Source organism: Equus caballus, chromosome 22, assembly GCF_041296265.1.
Source record: "Equus caballus isolate H_3958 breed thoroughbred chromosome 22, TB-T2T, whole genome shotgun sequence".
NCBI classification, from domain to species: Eukaryota; Metazoa; Chordata; class Mammalia; order Perissodactyla; family Equidae; genus Equus; species Equus caballus.
In genome coordinates this window covers 24033935-24052856 of record NC_091705.1, presented here as the reverse complement: position 1 = coordinate 24052856, position 18922 = coordinate 24033935, and the positions used below count along the sequence as shown (strand labels likewise).

Here is an 18922-nt window from a genome sequence, read left to right as displayed (position 1 = left end):
GGAATGTAACCTTGCAGCATCTAATAGAACTTAAAATGCTCCTTCCATCTCTAAGTATTTGCCCTTGAGAAGTTTTTGTACTTTGCACCAGGAGATGGGCACAAGGATGCTCAGAGCCACAGCAGAAGTATAGGAAAGAACCCGGAATGAGTCACACCAAAGACACTAAATCAGCAACAGTGGTTGTCTCTGGGGGTAGGGGTGGGGAGAAGAGCTACGATTAGCTTCAGGAGCCAAGAGACATTGTACCTTTTAATAACTTTATCTGTAACATTGTATGTCTTTTATCAACAAAAAGAAAAGATGCAGCAAAAATGAGAAAATGTTTATAATTATCACTTCAGTGGTGGGTGCATGGATGGTGATTGTATTCATCTCTCTTTTTTTTTTCGGTGAGGAGGATTAGCCCTGAGCTAACATCTGTGCCAATCTTCCTCTATTTTGTATGTGGGATGCCACCACAGCATGGCTTGATAAACAGTGTGTAGGTCCACACCTGGGATAAGAAACAGCAAACCCCGGGCCACTGAAGCAGAGTACACAAACTTAACCACTATGCCCACAGGGCTGGCTGGCCCCTAATCTCTATATTTTTCTAGATTAAAAAACTTCTTAGAACATCATGGAATAAAATTTAGACTTTACCCTATAGGTCAGGGTTCCCAAGCACGTTTCACTAGTTCATGTGGATAAAGAGTTCTGCAATAAAAAGGCTCCAGAATTAAACAGGCTTGGGAAATGCTGTGTTAAGCTGGTTTCTTTTTTTTTTTTTGAGGAAGATTAGCCCTGAGCTAACTGCTGCCAATCCTCCTCTTTTTGCTGAGGAAGACTGGCCCTGAGCTAACACCCATGCCCATCTTCCTCTACTTAATACATGGGATGCCTACCACAGCATGGCTTTTGCCAAGCGGTGCCAAGTCCGCACCCGGGATCCAAATCGGTAAACCCAGGGCTGCTGAGATGCAGAACGTGTGAACTTAACTGCTGCGCCACCAGGCTGGCCCAAGCTGGTTTCTTTACTACAAGACTTCTCAGGGCCTCTAACACGCTGATGTGCGTTTTGAATCTCCAATTTTGGGGGGATGGGAAATTGAGAATATAATTTCCCAAACTGATTTAACCACTGCACCCTTCTTGCATGAGCCACTGGCATTGCAATGGCACAGACTTTGGGAATTTTAACTGTTAGCAACAAGGTCTTGCTGAAGGAATTTAAGCAGAAATAACACATGCTTTGCCTTTTTGAAAGATCACTGTGGTGGTGGAGGAGAGAATGTATTAATGGTAAGATTAAGAGGAAGGAGAAGAATTGGAGGTTACTGCGATAGTCCTTTGATTTGTTCAAGTATTCATTCAATATGTACTTTTGAGCATCTCTCACAAGTCCAAATGAAGATGGAGAGACACAGACAGGTCAGAAGATGTAAAGGAGGGTGAAGCAGAGGGTAAAGGGAGGCAATTGGGGTGACTTCTATGTCCTTGGCTTGGTATCCAGGTGAATGGAGGTGACAGAAACTAAGGCTGGGAATATAGGTGGTGACACAGGTGACACAGAAGGGGAAAGCTGCCAAGTTCAGTTCCGGCTTTGAGAATTTGAGACATCTATGGGACATGCAAGTAGACTCAAGGGTCTAGGAGTTAGAAACACAGGTCTGTGGTCAAAGAGTCTAGGCCATAGATAAATTTAGGAGGTATGTGGAGAAGAGTGAAAGCCACAAGAGTCAACAGAAATTTATAGCAAAGCAAATAACGGTAATAATAGCAACAATATTTATTGAGTGCCAAGTTAGTGCCAGCTGCTGTATTCATTGCACATCATGGGGTTGCTCATCTGATTCTAAGATGTAGGAATACAACCATCTCCAGTTTATTTATGAAGAAACCCAGGCAGACAGAATCCAGATAACTCATCTGAGGTCACACAACCAATAAGCAAACAGAAAGAGGAGACACACCAACATTCAAACAGTAAGTGGAGAGAGAGGGGCCCCCAATACAGCACAAAGAGGAAAATACTGAGGGGTCAGGGCTGAAGCAGGAACAGGCTGTGTCTTAGAAGCCAGGAGAATAGGGAAGTTCAAGAATGACAGAGGTTCACGGGGCCAGGTGCCACTGGGAGGTCATCAGTTGAGATAAAGACTGAGAAATGACCCCTGGCTTTGGCGATTTTGAGGTCCCTGGTGACCTCTGTGAGAAAGGTCCCAGTGGGGAAGGGGAGCCCAATTGGGACAGGTTGAGTAACCCATAGAAAGCAAGACATGGAGACTCCAAAACACTCTTGGGTGAGGAAGCAAGGTGAGAGAAAGCAGGCAAGGCAGAGGGAGATGAACGGACAACGTCTAAACCACATCAGTGAATGCAAAAAATCTGAACACCAACGGCTCCCGTTGCTGAAGATTTCCTGTGTCCTACAAATTTTACATCAATGAGCTCAGTTGATTTAAAGATGAGGAAACAGGCACAAAGAGGTCAAGTATCCTGCCCAAGATACACAGCTAGTAAGTGGCCCAGCCAGGCTATGATCTCTTAACCTCTAACTGTTAAAAACCTCTCTAAATACAGGTATGCAAAGGAAAAAATAAAAGCTATGCAGAGAAAAGACTATAAGAATGAAATACAGTGTTTTGTACATACTAAATATAATTTCTGAAGTATATTAAAAACTTTTAAAGTCAATTCATTAAATTTTAATTCAGTTCTTACTGCGAGGCCCCGATGGATACAAAGTGAACGAAGGCAGACACAGGACCAGCGGAAGACACAAAGAATAAGCAAGGAGCCAGAGGATGCTGAGCATCACCATGCTAAGGGAGCCCCTTGATGGGGAAGAGGTGGTTCTGGAGCCAGACTGCCTGGGTTTGTGGCCTTGGACACATTATTAATTAACCTGTGTTTCAGTTTCTTCTTCAAAACTGACAGCAGCACCCATTACCCTTTGACCAGTGGGACGTACAGAGGGTGGGACCAACCAGGGCTGGAAATGGGGCATTAGGTTCAGGTCACAGGCTCTGGAGTCAGACAGACATGGGCTTGAATTCCAGCTCTACAACTCACAAGCTGTGTGACCTTGGGCAAGTTACCTAACCTCTCTAAACTCCAGCTTCCTCACAGGGATGTGATGAGGGAGAAAAGAGCTCATCTTCATGCAGTGCTCAGAACAGTGCCTGGCAGACAGGCACTGTTAGCCACTGTTATTCCAGAGAAGACAGTTCTGGGTGGGGGTAGGGCAAGCTCAGAGGTGTGGAAGGTAAAGCACAGAGAAGGACTCAGGGTCAAGCAGAGGTGAACAGCATTGGGGAAGGGTGGACAAGGGCTAAGGTCTGTGGGAGGTACTCACATTGGTGAAGGGAGGCTTGTGATGCTGGTACTCAATCCAAGGGGGTACAGCCAGGGTGCGGTTCAACAACTTTGCAAATGCCAGGGAGCCCAAGAAGTGATCAGCCTGGTTCCCAAAGCGCCCTGGATGGTAAATTGTGGGTGAAGTGAGGCTGGGGCATTGAGGGCATGGGGCATGCAGGGCTCAGACAGGATGTGGAGCCAAGAGCTGGGACGGCCAGGACACCAAAGAGAGCCAGAGGAGCTGGCAGGATGGGATCAAGTCTGAACCCCAGTGTCTGACAGTCAAGGCCCACAGGCCCTGCCCTGTCTGCCTCAGCCACTCCAGGTTCCTTGCTGTTTCCCAAACATGCTCTACACTTCCCATCCCCACCCCGTGCCTTTGCTCTTGCTGTTCCCTCAGTCAGGAGTGCCTTTCCACCTCTATCTCCACTCCCCTGTGCATAAAGGGGCAACTCGAATGCCTCACCTGCCATACTCAGTCCCCCTCCTCGGACTGGAGTTACTTAGGGTTCTTCACTTTTCCTAGAATGTCTTTTCCCACTTCCTGGCCTTTGTACTGGCTGTTTCCTCAGCCCGTGAATGCCTCAGGGGAACGACCGTGTCTGACTCTTTTCGTTATCCCCAGCATGGCATCCATTCATTCATTCCCCAAATATTATTGAGAGGCCACTATGTGCCAGGCTCTCTGCTAGGTGCTGGAATACAGTAGTGAGCAAGAAGGACAAGGTCTCTGCCCTCATGGCACTCACAGTCCAGCTAGGGAGACATTAAACATGTAAACAAATATATAGTGATAAATTTTGATAATTTCAAGAAAAAACTTTGGTGATGAAAACACTAAGGAGGAGATTATTTGGGTTGAGGTCAGCGAAGTCCTTTCTGGTGACATTTAAGCTATGACCTGAGGATGGGAAGGAGCGGGTCTGGCAGTGAAAAGGGTGTTCTAGGCAGAGGGAAGAGTCCAGGCTGCAGGTCCTGAGTACGTGTGAGGAACAGAAAGGCGACAAATGTGGCTGCAGCTGGAGGATCTGGGGAGAGGGCAGCGGTGGATATGGGCAGGGCCAAACCACTGTGGTCAGGAGTCTGGAGAATTTTAAGAAGGATTGACTTTTACAATGATGATCCACCGCCCCATTTAAATTGCACCCTTTAACCGGCTCTTCTATTTTCCCTTACCTTTCTCTATTTACCCATAGCATTCATCCTCTTCTAGGATACTCTGTCATTACTTATTTTTTATGTTTCTTTTATTGTCTGTCTTCCTCAACTAAATGAAGGTTCTACAAGGGCATGGAGTTTTCTGTCTTATCACTGCCACATCCCCAGAGCAGAGAACAGGGCTGGACACAGAGTAAGTGCCCTACAAATATTTGAATTAATGAAAGAATAGCCCAGAACCAGGGTTGGGTCAGTGACGTCAAGTCCTGCCGCACTAACTCCATTCACTGGACTCCGGGCTAGCTTAAACCTTGCGCAAGACACTTAACCTCTCCTGGCCTCAGTCTTCTCATCTGCCAAACGGAAAGGTGAATACAGAGGCCCCTCAGTGCCCTTGCAACTGGGGCAGAGAAGCGAGGGGCAGGCCGGGCCCCGCGCGGGGGTTCTTTCCTGGACCTGTCAAGGTGTCTCTGGGCGCCCCGGAGGAGTGGCTTCTCCTCTCCGGGCCTCAGTTTCCCCATTTGAGGAGAGGGCTCAGGAGGCCTTACCCATGCATGGGCAGTAGAGCAGGTAACCTGCCGGGTCCCAGGAGCCCTCGGGCAGCCCCGGGAGCGGCAGAAGCAGCAGCAGGAGAGATACGCGTAGCGGCAGGGGCGGCGATGCCCACGCGGCGGCGCCCATTTCGGCTCCGAAGCCCGAGCGCGCCGCGGCGCGGAGGCGGGGAGAGGAGGAGGGGCGCGAGCGTCCGCCCTGCTCCCGGCGGCCCCCGCGCGCCGCCCGCGCGCCGCCCCGGCCGCTCTAGCTGGCCGGCGGGCGGGACCATAGAGAGCCCGCGGCACCGCCCCCTCCACGGCCCGAGCGCCCGCTCGCGCGGCTCCCACAATGCACCGCACAATGGCCCGACCGCCGCCACTACCGGGGCCTGAGCGGGCCTGGCGGAGCCCGAGCGCGGCCCGGCCCGCAGCGCGGGGCCCCGAGCGCGGTGAGTCCCGGCGAGGGCCCCGGGGGACGGCGGGGAGCGGGGCGGGAGGCCGTCTCGCTGCGCCCGCGCGCCCGGCACCCGGGGCGGGGGCGCCCCTCATCCCGGGCCGCTCAGCGCGGTCGCCCACACCCCTGGCCGGGGGCCCCTTCTGCGCCAACCCGGGCCCGCAGAGGCCCAGAGGGATCTCCCTGGCCCGATACCTGCGTCCGGTGGACCCGAAGAAACCCCACCGGCCCCCTCCTCTCCGAGACCCGGAGACGCAGCCCTGAGGGTCCCCCACTCCCGACCCCCCGACTCCCTGGAGACCCAGATAACGTACTGCTGACCTAACCGGGGACCCGGGACTGGGGGACGCAGATAAGCTGCACCTGCTCCCTCTCCTCGGACACGCCTACCCGGGCCCACACAACCCCCTTTCCTGCTCCACGTAGTCCGCTCTCGACCCTCTGTTTCGTCTTCCAGAACCACATAACCCCTTTTGAAGCTTCCCTCAGATACCTGGTTCTGGGGAACCCAAATAAACTCCTAGAGTTCCCTCCTCACTGACCATACTCCCCGGGAACCGTAGACGTCTTGTCTCCCAATACCCATTTTGAGACTTTTGAAATTCAGGGCATTCACTTCTATCCTCAACCCCTGGAGCCCTCCGGTCCTTATCGTCCCCCTATGTCTTTCTTTCGGGGTGGGGGGCTCCTTAGAGACACGGATAACTTGCTCATGATTCCTTACTCTCCTTGCCCTTCCTTCCCATCCCAAAGACCTCCTCCCGGAATTACTGTCCCTTCTCCGGCAGCCGGCCGCTCCCATCTCTCCCGACCCCTGGGGAGTTTAACCTTTCCCATCGCACAGCGGGGGTGCTCCAGAAGCTGCCCGAGGAGCCAGGCAGTCCTGTCCCACACGATGGCCCCAGCTTGGTGGGGGAAAGGGACCTGTAAGGTGGGGGATGAGGGACAGCTGGTGCGGGGAGTTTTGGTGCTTTCACCGGCGAGTGTAGCCTGTCTCCCGGCTTGTGTGTTTTTCCACCTGTCATCTTGGGACGGTGATACAGTCTGGCCTTGGGTTTCTAACCCTCCCTCCCCCCCCCAAGGTGAGGCCACCAGATTGGGGCGGGGATCTAATCAGGTTTCCTCTTCATGAAAATGGGGCTGGAGTGAGTTGCAGCCATTTGCTCAAGGCCTCGGGAGTGGGAGGCAGTGGGAATCAGAGGAAATAGTGAATCAAAGGGACTCCAGAGAGGGCCCATCTACACTGGCAGGAGAGCCAGCAGCCTGAGCGTAAATCCAACCCCTGTAAATCCTGTTGGAGGTCTCCTGGAATGATGCGAGGCGCTGAGACTCTCCAGCCTCCTGTAACTTAATTCTCCCACTCCTCTGAGTGTGAGCGCGCGGGAGGGGCAGCTGTTGTGCCCATTCCCCCCCTCTCCTTCTCACTGTTTTCCGGCCACTCGGTGTGTCTTTGGGATTTGTTTCTGGTGCCCAGGTCAGGACCTGGGTTTTTTTTTTTTCCCTAAGTCTATTTATAATTTCTCGGTTGCTATTTTGGGTTCTGCTTAAGGGAAGATTCTGTCCACCCCTAGGAACGTCCCCGGGTGTGTTTCCTCCTCAGCAGGTGTTGAATTGAGTTCTTCAGATCCCCAAGTAGCTCTTGGGCAGGAGGGATAAAAGCTATTTTAGGGTAGGCACTGAAGTGGAGCTGTTAATCCTCTGCGGGTCTCTAGTTAAGAACACTTGGAGATTAACCCTCTCCTTGCTGCAGGGGGCTGCTTCTCAACAGGTTTTGGGGAGGGTTGGGAGGATGCAAGTGGCAGCAGAGTTGGGGACGGGCAGCTCAGCACCAAGACAGGATGATAGCTGCCTTTGTTGGGTGCTTCGAGCAAGCCTAGCCCCATGCCGAACCCTTTCGTACCTGACTGAAATAATCTTTACAACAAGCCTGTGAGGTAAGTATTTTTAGCTTTACTGATGAGGAAACAGGCTAATAATGGAGAAAGAACGCAGTTTCTATAGAGATGATGTAACACCATAAAAACTATAGTTTCCTCAGAGGCAGCAGGCATCATGGCACACAACAGGGGACAGACGGACTGGGGCGCTGTCCATCTCCTCTCGGCTTCCAGAGAGGCCACACAGAGTTCTTAACGAGCGTTTGTGTTTGGGAGATGGAGCCTTGATACCGGAAGAGATTCCTGAAGTGGGGGACTGTGGCCCAGGGTCTGCTGCTGGAGGCAGGTAAAGCAGGGGCACTGGTCAGAGAGGATGTGCCGGGGGTTAATTGTGAGGAAAAGGGGAAGGCTGCGCTCTGGGGAGAGGGCGGGGAGGGAAGGAAACTGGCTGAGAAGTCACATTAGAGGGGAGAAGAAAGAAGTGCTCCTCAGGCCCCGTGCGGAGAAGGCGGACGCGGTGAGACCTTGGAGCCTGCCCTGCCTGGGTGCACAGATTTTATACCCGACGCTTCCAAGAGGGTCGTTTCACTTAGTCCATGAGAATGTCATAGGTGAGGAGAATAAATCTCTATTTTAGAAATCGAGGAAACTGAGTTAGAGAAACAAAGTAACCTGCCCCTGGTCTCACAGCCAGCAAGTAGCAGCTCTTCTGATAGCAAGTCCAAGGTTCCTTCCACACGACCTCCCTCTTCAGATCAGGCGCCAGAAGGAATCTTAGGATGAAAATATACCAAGGTACACCAGTAACTGGGAGGGCTTGGTTGTGTTTGTTTTATGGGAACAGGTTCTGTCAGCTTCTCTGTAGTTGTTAAGGTTAGTGTGAGACCAGAAGAGCAGCTTTGAAGAAGCAGAATTCTTTCACGGTTTTGCTGAGGAGGAAGTCTGGAGGAATAGGCCTTCTGATAATGTGAGAGAGACCCAGGAATCTTCCTGGATCAGAGGAGTTTCCAGACAAAGGACAGAGGAAGAGAGACCAGATTCCCAGAAGGGCTCCTAAGGTAACACTAGCAGCTTTGGTTATCCAGCAGCCTGTTGGTGACTGTAGGTAAGGATTTCTGCTGTGCCTCTTAAACGCGTGGGGGAATAGGATCAGGGTGTTGGCTGTTTTCTTTTTAAAGCCAGAGCCACATTAAATGCAGATCAAGGCAAGCACATGGCTGCTGGCCTCCTTTGGTTCTCTCAGTACAACCTCGTGAGCTCTTCTGAGCCACCACCAGCCTCTTTCCTAGAAGCCCATTACTCACTCTTTCAGTAGCAGCATACTAAACTGCTGTGTCTTGTTTGTGCTTGTTCAGGAGAACAGTTGAGGTGGACGTGTGGGAGGTGGGGGACGTACCGTTCTCTTTCTGAGTTTGTGCGGAATTTCCAGGGCCACGCTCCCCTCTTAGATCAGCCAAAGTGATGTGACTTGCTTCCCTTTGGCTGCTGTTCCTAATTTTCCAGAGGCTGAGGTGCTTGATTTCAGATATCAAGGGATAGAAGAATTTGACTTTGGAGGGAATTTCCTTTACCTTCAAACTAGGTGTTCAAACTTGTGCTTGCTCTACCCAATTCCAAGGTGTATAGTAATCACTGGTATTATAAACAGGTAATTCCACCCTTGCAAAGAAGGAGGGGACTTAAACAATGAAAGCTAGACGTCAAAGGCCTTTGAGGTTTACAGTGAAGCAGGCAAATATGCCATGATGACTCGAAGGCTCAAGTGGGACTAGTTTTTAGTGCTACCTGCCCCTCCCCAGCGTGTGACTCATGCAAAATGCAGCCACCTTTGTGCAGATCTTTCTAGGCAAATCTCCACTTGTGATGGGGAAATGTTTATCATATTACATTGCAATGTTTCTTCAACAAGAGGAATGGTTCCTGAACAGGACATAGCTCGTGTTAATGATGAGCAAAGCTCTCTGGGGCATGAACCCGCTGATCCTATCATCTCGTTCATGGCCAGTCTGTTGGATGAATGGTCACTGTAAGCAGCAGGTGCTAATGAGCTGAGCAAGCATTCTGTGGCCCACAGCTAGTTTGTGCAGTTGGAGCCCTCCCCAGATTCTCGTGGACACTCCCCAGATACCCCCTTTGCTCCCTTTACATGGAAAAGCCTCATGACCAAATTTTGGCATGAACTCTTCAAAGGGAATCCCCTTGTTGTAGCAAGTTGCATTGCGGTTGGTAAGCTGTCATGAGCTTGTGAGTGCGAATGTGGATCTGTTGTCCCACTTTTGATAGTCAGTATGGTAACTCCCATCCTCTCTTCCTCTGAGTTGATGTCAGGAAAGAAGTTGTGTCATCTTTGCTCTAACCGCCCTCACACCCCTGCTCCCTCCCCAACAAGAGAAAGGCTTCAAGATATTGGCTTCTCACTTTGGAAGGGCTGTGAACCCAGTTTAAACCAGACCTTCCTGACAGTAAGTTAGTCTATGAGAATCAGCTTGCATTCAATGACTAATTTACTTGTCTAAAAGAAAGCTGAGGATCCTTTTCTAGATGCTAGAAAAGAGATGCATAAAAGATATCATCTGAGCCCTCAAAGAATCTGAGTTTGGTGGAGGAGACTAAGTTCTAATGCAAATGTGTTCCCTGCTCATAATGGAGAAATGCATGTGTACTATGAGGGTCTGTAGGAGGGGCCGCTCAGCATCTTGGGGTGTTGGACAGGCTTTGCTAAAGAAGCATGGTCTGGGTCCTGAAACCCAGAGATCCAGAGAGGTGGTGGAGGGCAGGATGGGACCAGTACTGGTCTAGGGGAAATGCTGAGTCTGCTGTTGCCTCCTCAGACAGAACCTCTTGATGTTGCTGCACTGCTAAGAAACACATCTGGCACAGAGGGTGCCTTTCTAGGGTGTAAATTTCCTAAGTGAAGCCTTCTCCTTCCTTCTCCTCTGTTACCTTTTGGGCGTTTTATTGCTGCTTAGCACCTCCATGAGGAGAAGAACTGTGGAAAGTAGTGGGTGAGGGGGAAGTAGGGTAAAGAGGAGGAGGAGGAGCTGCTATCTCTAAATTTAGTGGGAAAGATGTAAAAGTGAAGTCAAAAGAGAAAGTTTGGAGTTTAGGGCTCTTCTTCAGATTATCTTGTTTCCTGTTAGCCTAGGCAGTACTAGTAATAATAGTTATCGCTAAGCACTTACTAGGTGCCCAGCCTTCTGCTGAATTATATTCATTATCTCATTTAATCTTCAAAACATCCTTGTGATTTAGGAGATTATTAAGCCCACTTTGTAAATGAGGAAACAGCGCAGGGAAGTAAGTAATTGGCTGGAAGTCGCATGGCTTCTAAGTGGAAGGGTTGGGATTGGAATGGGGATTTGTCTGCCTCCAGAGCCTGTGTTTTCATGGTATGGGGCTCCCTAACACCAGGTGTTCTGATGTTTCAGGTGAAGAGATTGTTTTCTGAAGGCTGCGGTGGAGGCTGTGACAGAGCAGAGAGCCCGTGTGGAGCTGATGGGGAGGCTTTCTGAATAACATGGCCCTTCGCCATTAGCCTTGCCATGACCACATTTTTCACCAGCGTCCCCCCCTGGATTCAAGATGCAAAGCAGGAGGAGGAAGTGGGCTGGAAACTAGTTCCCAGGCCTCGGGGCCGGGAGGCGGAGAGTCAAGTGAAGTGCCAATGTGAAATCTCGGGGACACCCTTCTCAAATGGGGAGAAACTGAGACCTCACAGCCTCCCCCATCCAGAGCAGAGACCGTATAGCTGCCCTCAGCTGCACTGTGGCAAGGCTTTTGCCTCCAAGTACAAGCTGTATAGGTAGGTGACACTCCTATACCTCTTTCTGCCCTGAGGTTCCCACAGGACAAAGCCAGAGAGACTCCACTGAGTGTGGGGCTTCTTCTGTGGCATTAGAGGTTAATTTGTCCCATAAGTGTTTCCTGAGCACCAGCTTTTTGAGGGCACTCACTAAAAACTAATGGCAGTATTTTTTTTATTCAGATACTACAATCTGATGGGTACAATATCAGACAACTGTGAACAAACTAGATTGAACATTTTTTTCAATACTGTTTTTTCCCTACCGCTGTCAGGTAATGGTGAGAATCTTAGCCAGAAATTAGGAATCAGTCTTAGAACTTTAGAAGGAAAAGGAGACCTTCTGTCCAATCTTTAAATTTTAAAGTGGAGGCTAAGAGCAGGAAAGTAACCTACCGAAGGGCACATAGCTGCTTAGTTCCTGCAGCGCCTCTTCTACTGAACCGGCCTGCCACTCAGATGGTTACTTCTGTCTCTGTAGAATCCCTGGTGTCCTCTGGGTCGGTGGCTTTCCTGAAATGTGTAAGCCCAAGAACCTCTACTTAAAGTGAAATGAAATGTGAAAGCTCGGGTGTAAAGCAGATATGGCAGAGCAGCTTTGAAGGGAGGGGGGCCTGCTCGGAAGTAATTTTGATTTTTTTCCTTGACTTTCCATCAGAGGAACATGAACATGTCCTTTACAAATGAGATAGACTGCCTGATGCACCGTCATTCATCTATCCAACTATGATTTATTGAGCTCCTGCTAATACTAGGCACAGTGTTCAGTGCTAGGAATAGTGGTGAGCCAGACAGGTGAGGGTGCTGGCCCTCTTTGAATTTACTGTCTTAATAGTGGGACAGACAGCAGACAAGTAAATACATGAATAAGATGACCACAGAAAGCCTCAGTTCCTTGTCTGGAAGACAGTTGATAGGAAGAAACTAAAACAGGTAACAGTAGTGTGTGACCAGGATTGCCCTCATGACAGTTCTGTGGTCCTCAGGAATGCTTTGATTTTGTGTACTCCTGTGTCTTAGGTGGACTCCAGTAGGGGCCATCCTCTTAGACTTTCTTAGTGACAGTCTGGGTGTTGGTGGGAGGCTGCAAGAAAGATCCTGGTCCAGGAGGCAGGAGCTCCAAGTACATCCATAGTCACTGTGTGATCTTAAGCGAGTCACGAAACCTCTTTGGGCCTCAGTTTCCTCACCTTCAGAATGAGGGAAGTGGACTGTGGATCACTCAGCACCTCCCTCTCATGTTACCACGTTAGTTACTTACCAGGAGGTTAATAGTAACCCTCATAGGCGTGAGCACTCTTGAGCACTCACACATAGCATGAGGGTAAGGGGTATGTTTGATTCTATCCAGATAGAAAGGATCACTGGGTGCTATACCAGAGTTAGTGGTGGCATGCCTAAGTCAACCCAGGTCTCAAGAAAATCTGTGTTTAAATTCTCCCTCTGCCACTTATTGGTGACAGGGCTGCCCTTTAGCTTCTTATGGAGAACAAGGTTAATGACACACCTCACACAGGGCCTGGCAAACAGTGAGCCCTTGAAGTCTTGCTGAGTTGATTCTGAATGTACTGTGCTCTGGATTGTAATTACTGGACTCTGAGTTGCTTTCCAACCAGATGGAAGCAGGTAAACCAAGGGACACTGAGGTGCCATACCGTGGAAACATTTTTTTAAATGTTGCTGGTTTATGTGGCAAACAATTTAAGTGGTACAGATGGTCATACAGTGAAAAATGAATTGTCCTCACACTCAAAGGCATTGTTTTTCTCCCCAAAAGCAACCTGTGGGGTCATTTTCTTGAGTATCTTTGCTTGCCAATCAAACATATTCCCTTCCCTTTTTATTTTCACAAGGGATTGTATTACACACACTGTACGGAACTTCCTTTTTTGACTTAGCCCCTATATCTTGGGAGATTGTTCCGGATCAGGAAGTTTAGATATATTTCATTTTCCCTTTATTGCGTTATTTAAGAAATTATAAATATAGTTTTTTGAAAAGGAGATACATTCACCTAATTCAAAACTGAAAAGGTACCAAAAGGTATACCTTTTGAAAATTCTCTGTCACACCCATAAGCTGCCCATTTCTTCTTCCCAGAGGCAACCAGTGTTGTCAGTTTCTTAAATATCCTTCCAGAAATGTAAGCACATACAAGCAGTCATACGTATATTTTTCCCTCTTTTCATATGCATAGTACCATTCTAGATGCACTGCTGTATCTCCTTGCTTTTTTCCCACTTACTGTAATTTAGGAGCTTGTTCCCTGTGGGTACATATAAAGCTGCCTTATTTTTTAAAAAGTTGAGTCATTTTATGGACTTAGCATAATTTATTTAACCAGTTCCCTATTGATGGGTATTTAGATTGTTTCTGATTTTTGCTGCTACAAAATATGCTGCAAAGAATAGCAGTACATACGTGATTTTGTAGGTGGGCAAGGATATCTCTAGAATATAGTTGGCATGGTATTCTATTTCATTCCATTGCATGGCTCTACCATAATTTTTATATCTAGTTCCCTGTTAATGGACACCTCGGTTGTCTGGCCAGCCCTTGTGATCTCCCTTCTTTCTGTCTCCTCTATCCTTTATCCCTACCCCCAGGCACATGGCCACCCACTCAGCCCAGAAACCCCACCAGTGCATGTACTGTGATAAGATGTTTCACCGTAAAGACCATCTGCGGAACCACCTGCAGACCCACGACCCAAACAAAGAGGCCCTCCACTGTTCTGAGTGCGGTAAGAATTACAATACAAAGCTGGGCTACCGGCGCCACCTGGCCATGCATGCTGCCAGCAGCGGTGACCTCAGTTGCAAGGTGTGTCTGCAGACCTTTGAGAGTACCCAGGCCCTGCTAGAGCACCTGAAGGCCCATTCACGCCGGGTAGCAGGCGGTGCCAAGGAGAAGAAGCACCCCTGTGACCATTGTGAGCGGCGGTTCTACACTCGTAAGGATGTGCGGCGGCACTTGGTGGTGCACACAGGCCGAAAGGACTTCCTGTGCCAGTACTGTGCCCAGCGATTTGGCCGCAAGGACCACCTGACGCGTCATGTCAAGAAGAGCCACTCGCAGGAGCTGCTCAAGATCAAGACAGAGCCAGTGGACATGTTAGGCCTACTCAGCTGCAGCTCCACAGTCAGCGTGAAGGAAGAGCTAAGCCCTGTGCTGTGCATGGCCTCTCGGGACATGATGGGGGCCAAGGCCTTCCCTGGTATGTTGCCCATGGGCATGTATGGTGCCCACATCCCTACCGTGCCCAGCGCTGGCGTGCCACACTCCCTGGTGCACAACACACTGCCCATGGGTATGAGCTACCCTCTGGAATCCTCACCTATCTCTTCCCCAGCTCAGCTTCCTCCAAAATATCAGCTTGGATCTACCTCATACTTGCCTGACAAATTGCCCAAAGTGGAGGTGGATAGTTTTCTGGCGGAGCTTCCTGGAAGCTTGTCTCTCTCATCCGCTGAACCCCAGCCCGCCTCACCTCAGCCGGCGGCAGCTGCGGCCCTCCTAGATGAAGCACTGCTCACCAAGAGCCCCGCCAACCTCTCTGAGGCCCTCTGCGCTGCTAATGTGGACTTCTCCCACTTACTGGGCTTTCTTCCACTCAACCTGCCCCCGTGTAACCCGCCTGGGGCCACAGGAGGCCTGGTCATGGGCTACTCCCAGGCCGAGGCACAGCCCTTGCTCACCACTTTGCAAGCTCAACCTCAAGATTCCTCGGGAGCTGGGGGACCACTGAACTTCGGGCCTCTGCACTCCTTGCCTCCTGTCTTCACGTCCGGCTTGAGCACCACCACCCTGCCTCGTTTCCACCAGGCATTCCAGTAGCCCCCAGGGAGGCCCTCACCTCAGTCTTGGGCTCTGTCAGGGAGCCTCAGTACCTACCCCATCTGCATCCCCCATGAAGGCAGCTGAGCTTTCAGAGCTGGGTTCAAAAAGAAAAAATTCCAGTATCTGTATGGAGCACTTGGTTTGGGGGCTCAGGCTCCAGGAGGAGCCTTGAGCCCCAACCCCATGAAAAGATCTCATACCATAGGACTTCAGGTATTTTTACTTTTATTTTTTTTTTATCTGAATCGGGAGCCACACTTAGCCCTCTCCCTCTCCCAAACGTCAGAACCTCCTTCTCTTTGGAGAAGGGGGAGGTCTCTTGGAGACATGGAGGGTTTCACTTTGGATGACCGAGAGAGAGAGAGAGAGAGAGAGCCCAAGAAGCCCGCCTTCTGGTCCCAACCTGCAGACCCCACAGCAGTTGGTCAGACCTCTGCAGAGGATCACTTGGCTCCATCACCTGCTTCCAACCAACAGGCAGGAAAGAGCCTCTGTTCTTCCCCCCCATCCCTCCTGTACCACCACCTCCATTTTCAGTCAGTGTTGTCCAGCAACGGTACCGTTTACACAGTCGCCTCAGACCACCATTTCATCTCCCTTGCCAAGCTGTTAGCCTTAGAATGATTGCAGTGAACATTGTTTACACACCGTGAATCCATTCCCACAAGTCCATTCCAGTTGGCACCAGCCGGAACCATTTGGTACCTGGTGTTAACTGGAGCCCTGTTTACAAGGCGGAGTCGGGTCTCGCTGACTTCTCTTCACTTGAGGTCACATTTTTCCCCTGTGGGGAAATAAACTGACTTTGGACTGCTTCAGTCTCTGCCATCTTCCATGACTGTGTCTGTTCTGCCTTCCTCAGCAGTGTCCACAGGAGGCAGGCAAGAAGACTGGAGCAGTTTTCTCACAGGTCTGCGATTCTGTTTTTCCCCAAGTACATCATGACCCCCCTCATCCTCCTTTTGAACAGGAGAGGGGAAGAAATGAAAGGCATGCCCACCTCTGTCACCTCCCCATTCCCTAATGCCTACCCTGAACATCATGAGCTGTTATCATTAGTCTTGGAAGGAGGGACTTGGGTTCTAGGCTGGTGTGGATAGCAAAGGAGAGGGTGTGAACCCCTCATTTGTCTCTCTCCTACCTGTCCCTTTTCCAGGAAGTTGTGGAATTGTTGGAAGACGAGTTTTCAGAAAGTTAGGACTGGCCAGATAGTTGAGTCCTAGTCTATGGGTGCATCATTGCCTCCCATACCAAACTTTTTTTTTATCCACAGTGTCCCTCCTCTCCATTTTGCAGTCACCATGGACTCAGGGACACTGTGCATGGGCTTCTCTGCCCTCCATCAAAAAACTTCCACCTTCCTCTTGTGGGCCCCCTCAGTTTTGCCCCCAGTTCTCAGCAAGGTTTCTTGCAACAAATGATTAGTTCTTCTCTTCTGACTTGTGGGGCTCCCTGCCACAGATAGCACCAGGCCTTGCCCAGCTGAACTCCATCTCTGTTTCATCTCAGTTCTACATAGGCTTCGCTCTTCCCGCTCGTGGAAGGGAGGCAGCTCAGGGACCACTAATGTGGGACCCTCTTGAGACACTTCCACTCTGATTCAGAAACACACTTCTACCTCTTTACTGTTAACTCCTACAGATACAGCCAGCAGTTTCTGGGCACTTCTCTCAGTGGGTGCATCATGCTGGCTTCTCCACTAGGGTTTCAGGACAAACTACCGCGGAACTGCCTCAGCCTCCTCCCAGTCCTTCCTCTCTCCCCCTTCTGTCTAGAAATCACTTTGATTTATCATCAGGAATTGAGCAGGTCCAAGACTCAGGCTTCTGCTTCAGCCCAGGCCACTACTCTTTGTTTGAGGTGAAAGCCTTAAAATGTACCTCCCTGGCCCTTGATTGGAAATAATGTGGAGTAGATAAGCATGTTTTGATTTAGGCAGGATAGCTTAGGATACCTTTTAAAAGACAAAACAAAACCAGATATAAAAATGTCTGGCAAGGTTAGAATCAGACCAGGTGATTTGCTTCTAAAAATTAGTTTCAGTGAGTCCCAGGGACTAATTAAGGTTTATTTTTAAGAGCGTCCACCTTGGTACGCACCCACCTCCTGCATGCTGTGCATGTTTTTGGGACTCGTATTGTAGGAAATGGTATGTGAGGATCCAAGCAGGACTCAGTGCTACCATTCTCCTGGTCTCTGGTCTTCATCACTAGACCCAGCAACCCTTCGCCACTCCCTGCCACCTTCCCGGCACCCTTCGTTTACAGAGGCAAATGGGCCTCTGGCCACAGAATATAAAGTCTGGGCTGTTAGAGGAGTCCCCTCCTCTCTGCTCCTTCCTTGGATGATCTCCCCATTAGTGATGTTGGGAAACTCATAGGAAAGGCAAAGCAACTATTTAAAACCTTGTAACTGGGGTCTTGCCCCTCCTTCCCTCCCCTTCTTCCTTTCATCCCGCCCCTTCTTTCCTCTTCCTTCAATGCCCTCACCACCCGTAAAGAACTTCCTTATCACTGTGAACTTTGCTGGCACAGGGGAACATCTGCCTTCACCTTTTTTTGGACCATAGCTACCCAGCTGTTTCTTAAACCTCTCTTCCCAAAATTAAAAAAAAAAAAAAAAAAAAAGCGCCTTATTGGCCTGGTTGTTCAAAGGATAAGAATAGCTTTATCCTATACTCAGTACCAAACCCACTTCAATACCCTTACTGAGGCCATGAGAGCCTGAGGGGCGTCTGCCCAGGAAAGGAGCCATGGCATGTGGCAGAGACCAAACAGGGACCAGGAAAAAGGGGTGATGTCCCCTTTCCCCACCACCACCTCCAAGCTCTGTCAGCGCTGAGCTACCCTGAGCAGAGGCCAGGCACCTCACGCCTTGCACAGTAGCTGGTCTGGGTTGAATGCAGTCCTGGGGGCCAGAGCACGACATACCCGGCTGTGTCAGCTCAAAGGATCTGTGCACATCTTCAAGAGGTGAGGTAGGGAGAGGAGCACCAATGAGTTTTTCCCCCCCAACCTTTTACAAATGGCATTTTGTTAATGGAAATCCGGGAAGCAGGTGTGATTACTTTTTTGCTCGTAGATATTGTCCTAAGTTGAAATTCTCCCACTGCCCTAAACTTTCCCTAGTAGCCTTTTAAATCCCCACCCCCCCCCCCTTCTTTTTGGTAGCTGTTTTCTCCACCCCCTTTCCACCTCCCCTCTTATCTAGGAGCTGTTTTTAAGCACGATTTTTTTTTAACAGTTTATATTGTACAGGATCAATATTTTGCTTTTTAACAAGGATATTTATGTAATAAGAAACTTTGCCTTAGGCAGGTGTTGGCCAGAAAAGTCCAGATTCCTCTGGGACCCCACCCTGGCCTCTCCTGGAGCTCTGAACCTGCTGTGGAAGGAATTGGCTGTGACCTTCACCACTGGAGAGTAGGGTGGAAAAGGGGTGTTCTGATGTTGACGGGAGAAGGATTCACCATGATGCTCTAGTGCCTCTGTGGAGGGATTTGGAAGAAGTACTCCAGTCCAGTTTCTTCGGATGTAAGCTGACTTCCTTAGCCGATTCTCCCCATATGCACCTCTCCACCTCAATGTTCGGCACTAGAACTCTTGAAACACCACTTCTCATATGCCTCCCTCCCTCCCAGTGGTCAAGGCTTTGGAGCCACCCTTTCGTAACGCCAGATTATTTAAAGAGAGAAAAATACAAGACAAAAACCTTCTAGCACTTTGTAAACACAGTGAATAACCTCTTGGAGTATTTTTGGCTTTATATAAAACAAGGTTTTTAATTGTAAAATATAAGTGCCATTAGAAAATGCACAGGGCATATCTTTGTTAAAGTAGATTTTTCAATGTTTTACAGAATTACATTTTCAAAAAAAGTTTTTATAATGAAGTTGTTTATTAAAAACTTCTGAATGATG

The 18922-nt window shown here is 49.6% G+C and overlaps 2 protein-coding genes across 15 annotated transcripts in view; one reads left to right on the top strand and one right to left on the bottom strand.

Moving 5' to 3' along the window:
• The window catches only part of POFUT1 (protein O-fucosyltransferase 1), a 25439-nt gene extending 20148 nt beyond the window's left edge, over positions 1-5291 (bottom strand). The window contains exons 1-2 of the mRNA XM_023626307.2: positions 5046-5291; positions 3338-3459 (exon numbers count right to left, since the gene is read on the bottom strand). Coding sequence (XP_023482075.1) covers positions 3338-3459; positions 5046-5178 — 255 coding nt within the window. The 5' untranslated portion in view covers positions 5179-5291. The remainder of the gene's footprint in view (positions 1-3337; positions 3460-5045) is intronic.
• Positions 5281-18922, top strand: PLAGL2 (PLAG1 like zinc finger 2). 14 transcript variants are annotated; one of them, XR_011431122.1, is made up of 7 exons: positions 7514-7707; positions 7827-7972; positions 8052-8156; positions 8227-8466; positions 10790-11163; positions 13770-15216; positions 18317-18922. XR_011431122.1 is itself a non-coding variant. In XM_070248021.1 (5 exons), the coding sequence occupies exons 4-5, from the start codon at positions 10904-10906 to the stop codon at positions 14998-15000; spliced, it is 1491 nt and encodes a 496-aa protein (XP_070104122.1). In that variant the 5' UTR covers positions 7514-7707; positions 7999-8156; positions 8227-8466; positions 10790-10903; the 3' UTR covers positions 15001-17630. The 14 variants fall into 14 exon arrangements, 11 of the variants coding, with proteins under 11 accessions (XP_023482072.1, XP_023482074.1, XP_070104122.1 ...); XM_070248021.1 differs by lacking the exons at positions 7827-7972; positions 18317-18922 and having other exon boundaries at positions 7999-8156; positions 13770-17630; XM_070248026.1 differs by lacking the exons at positions 8227-8466; positions 18317-18922 and having other exon boundaries at positions 7854-7972; positions 13770-17630.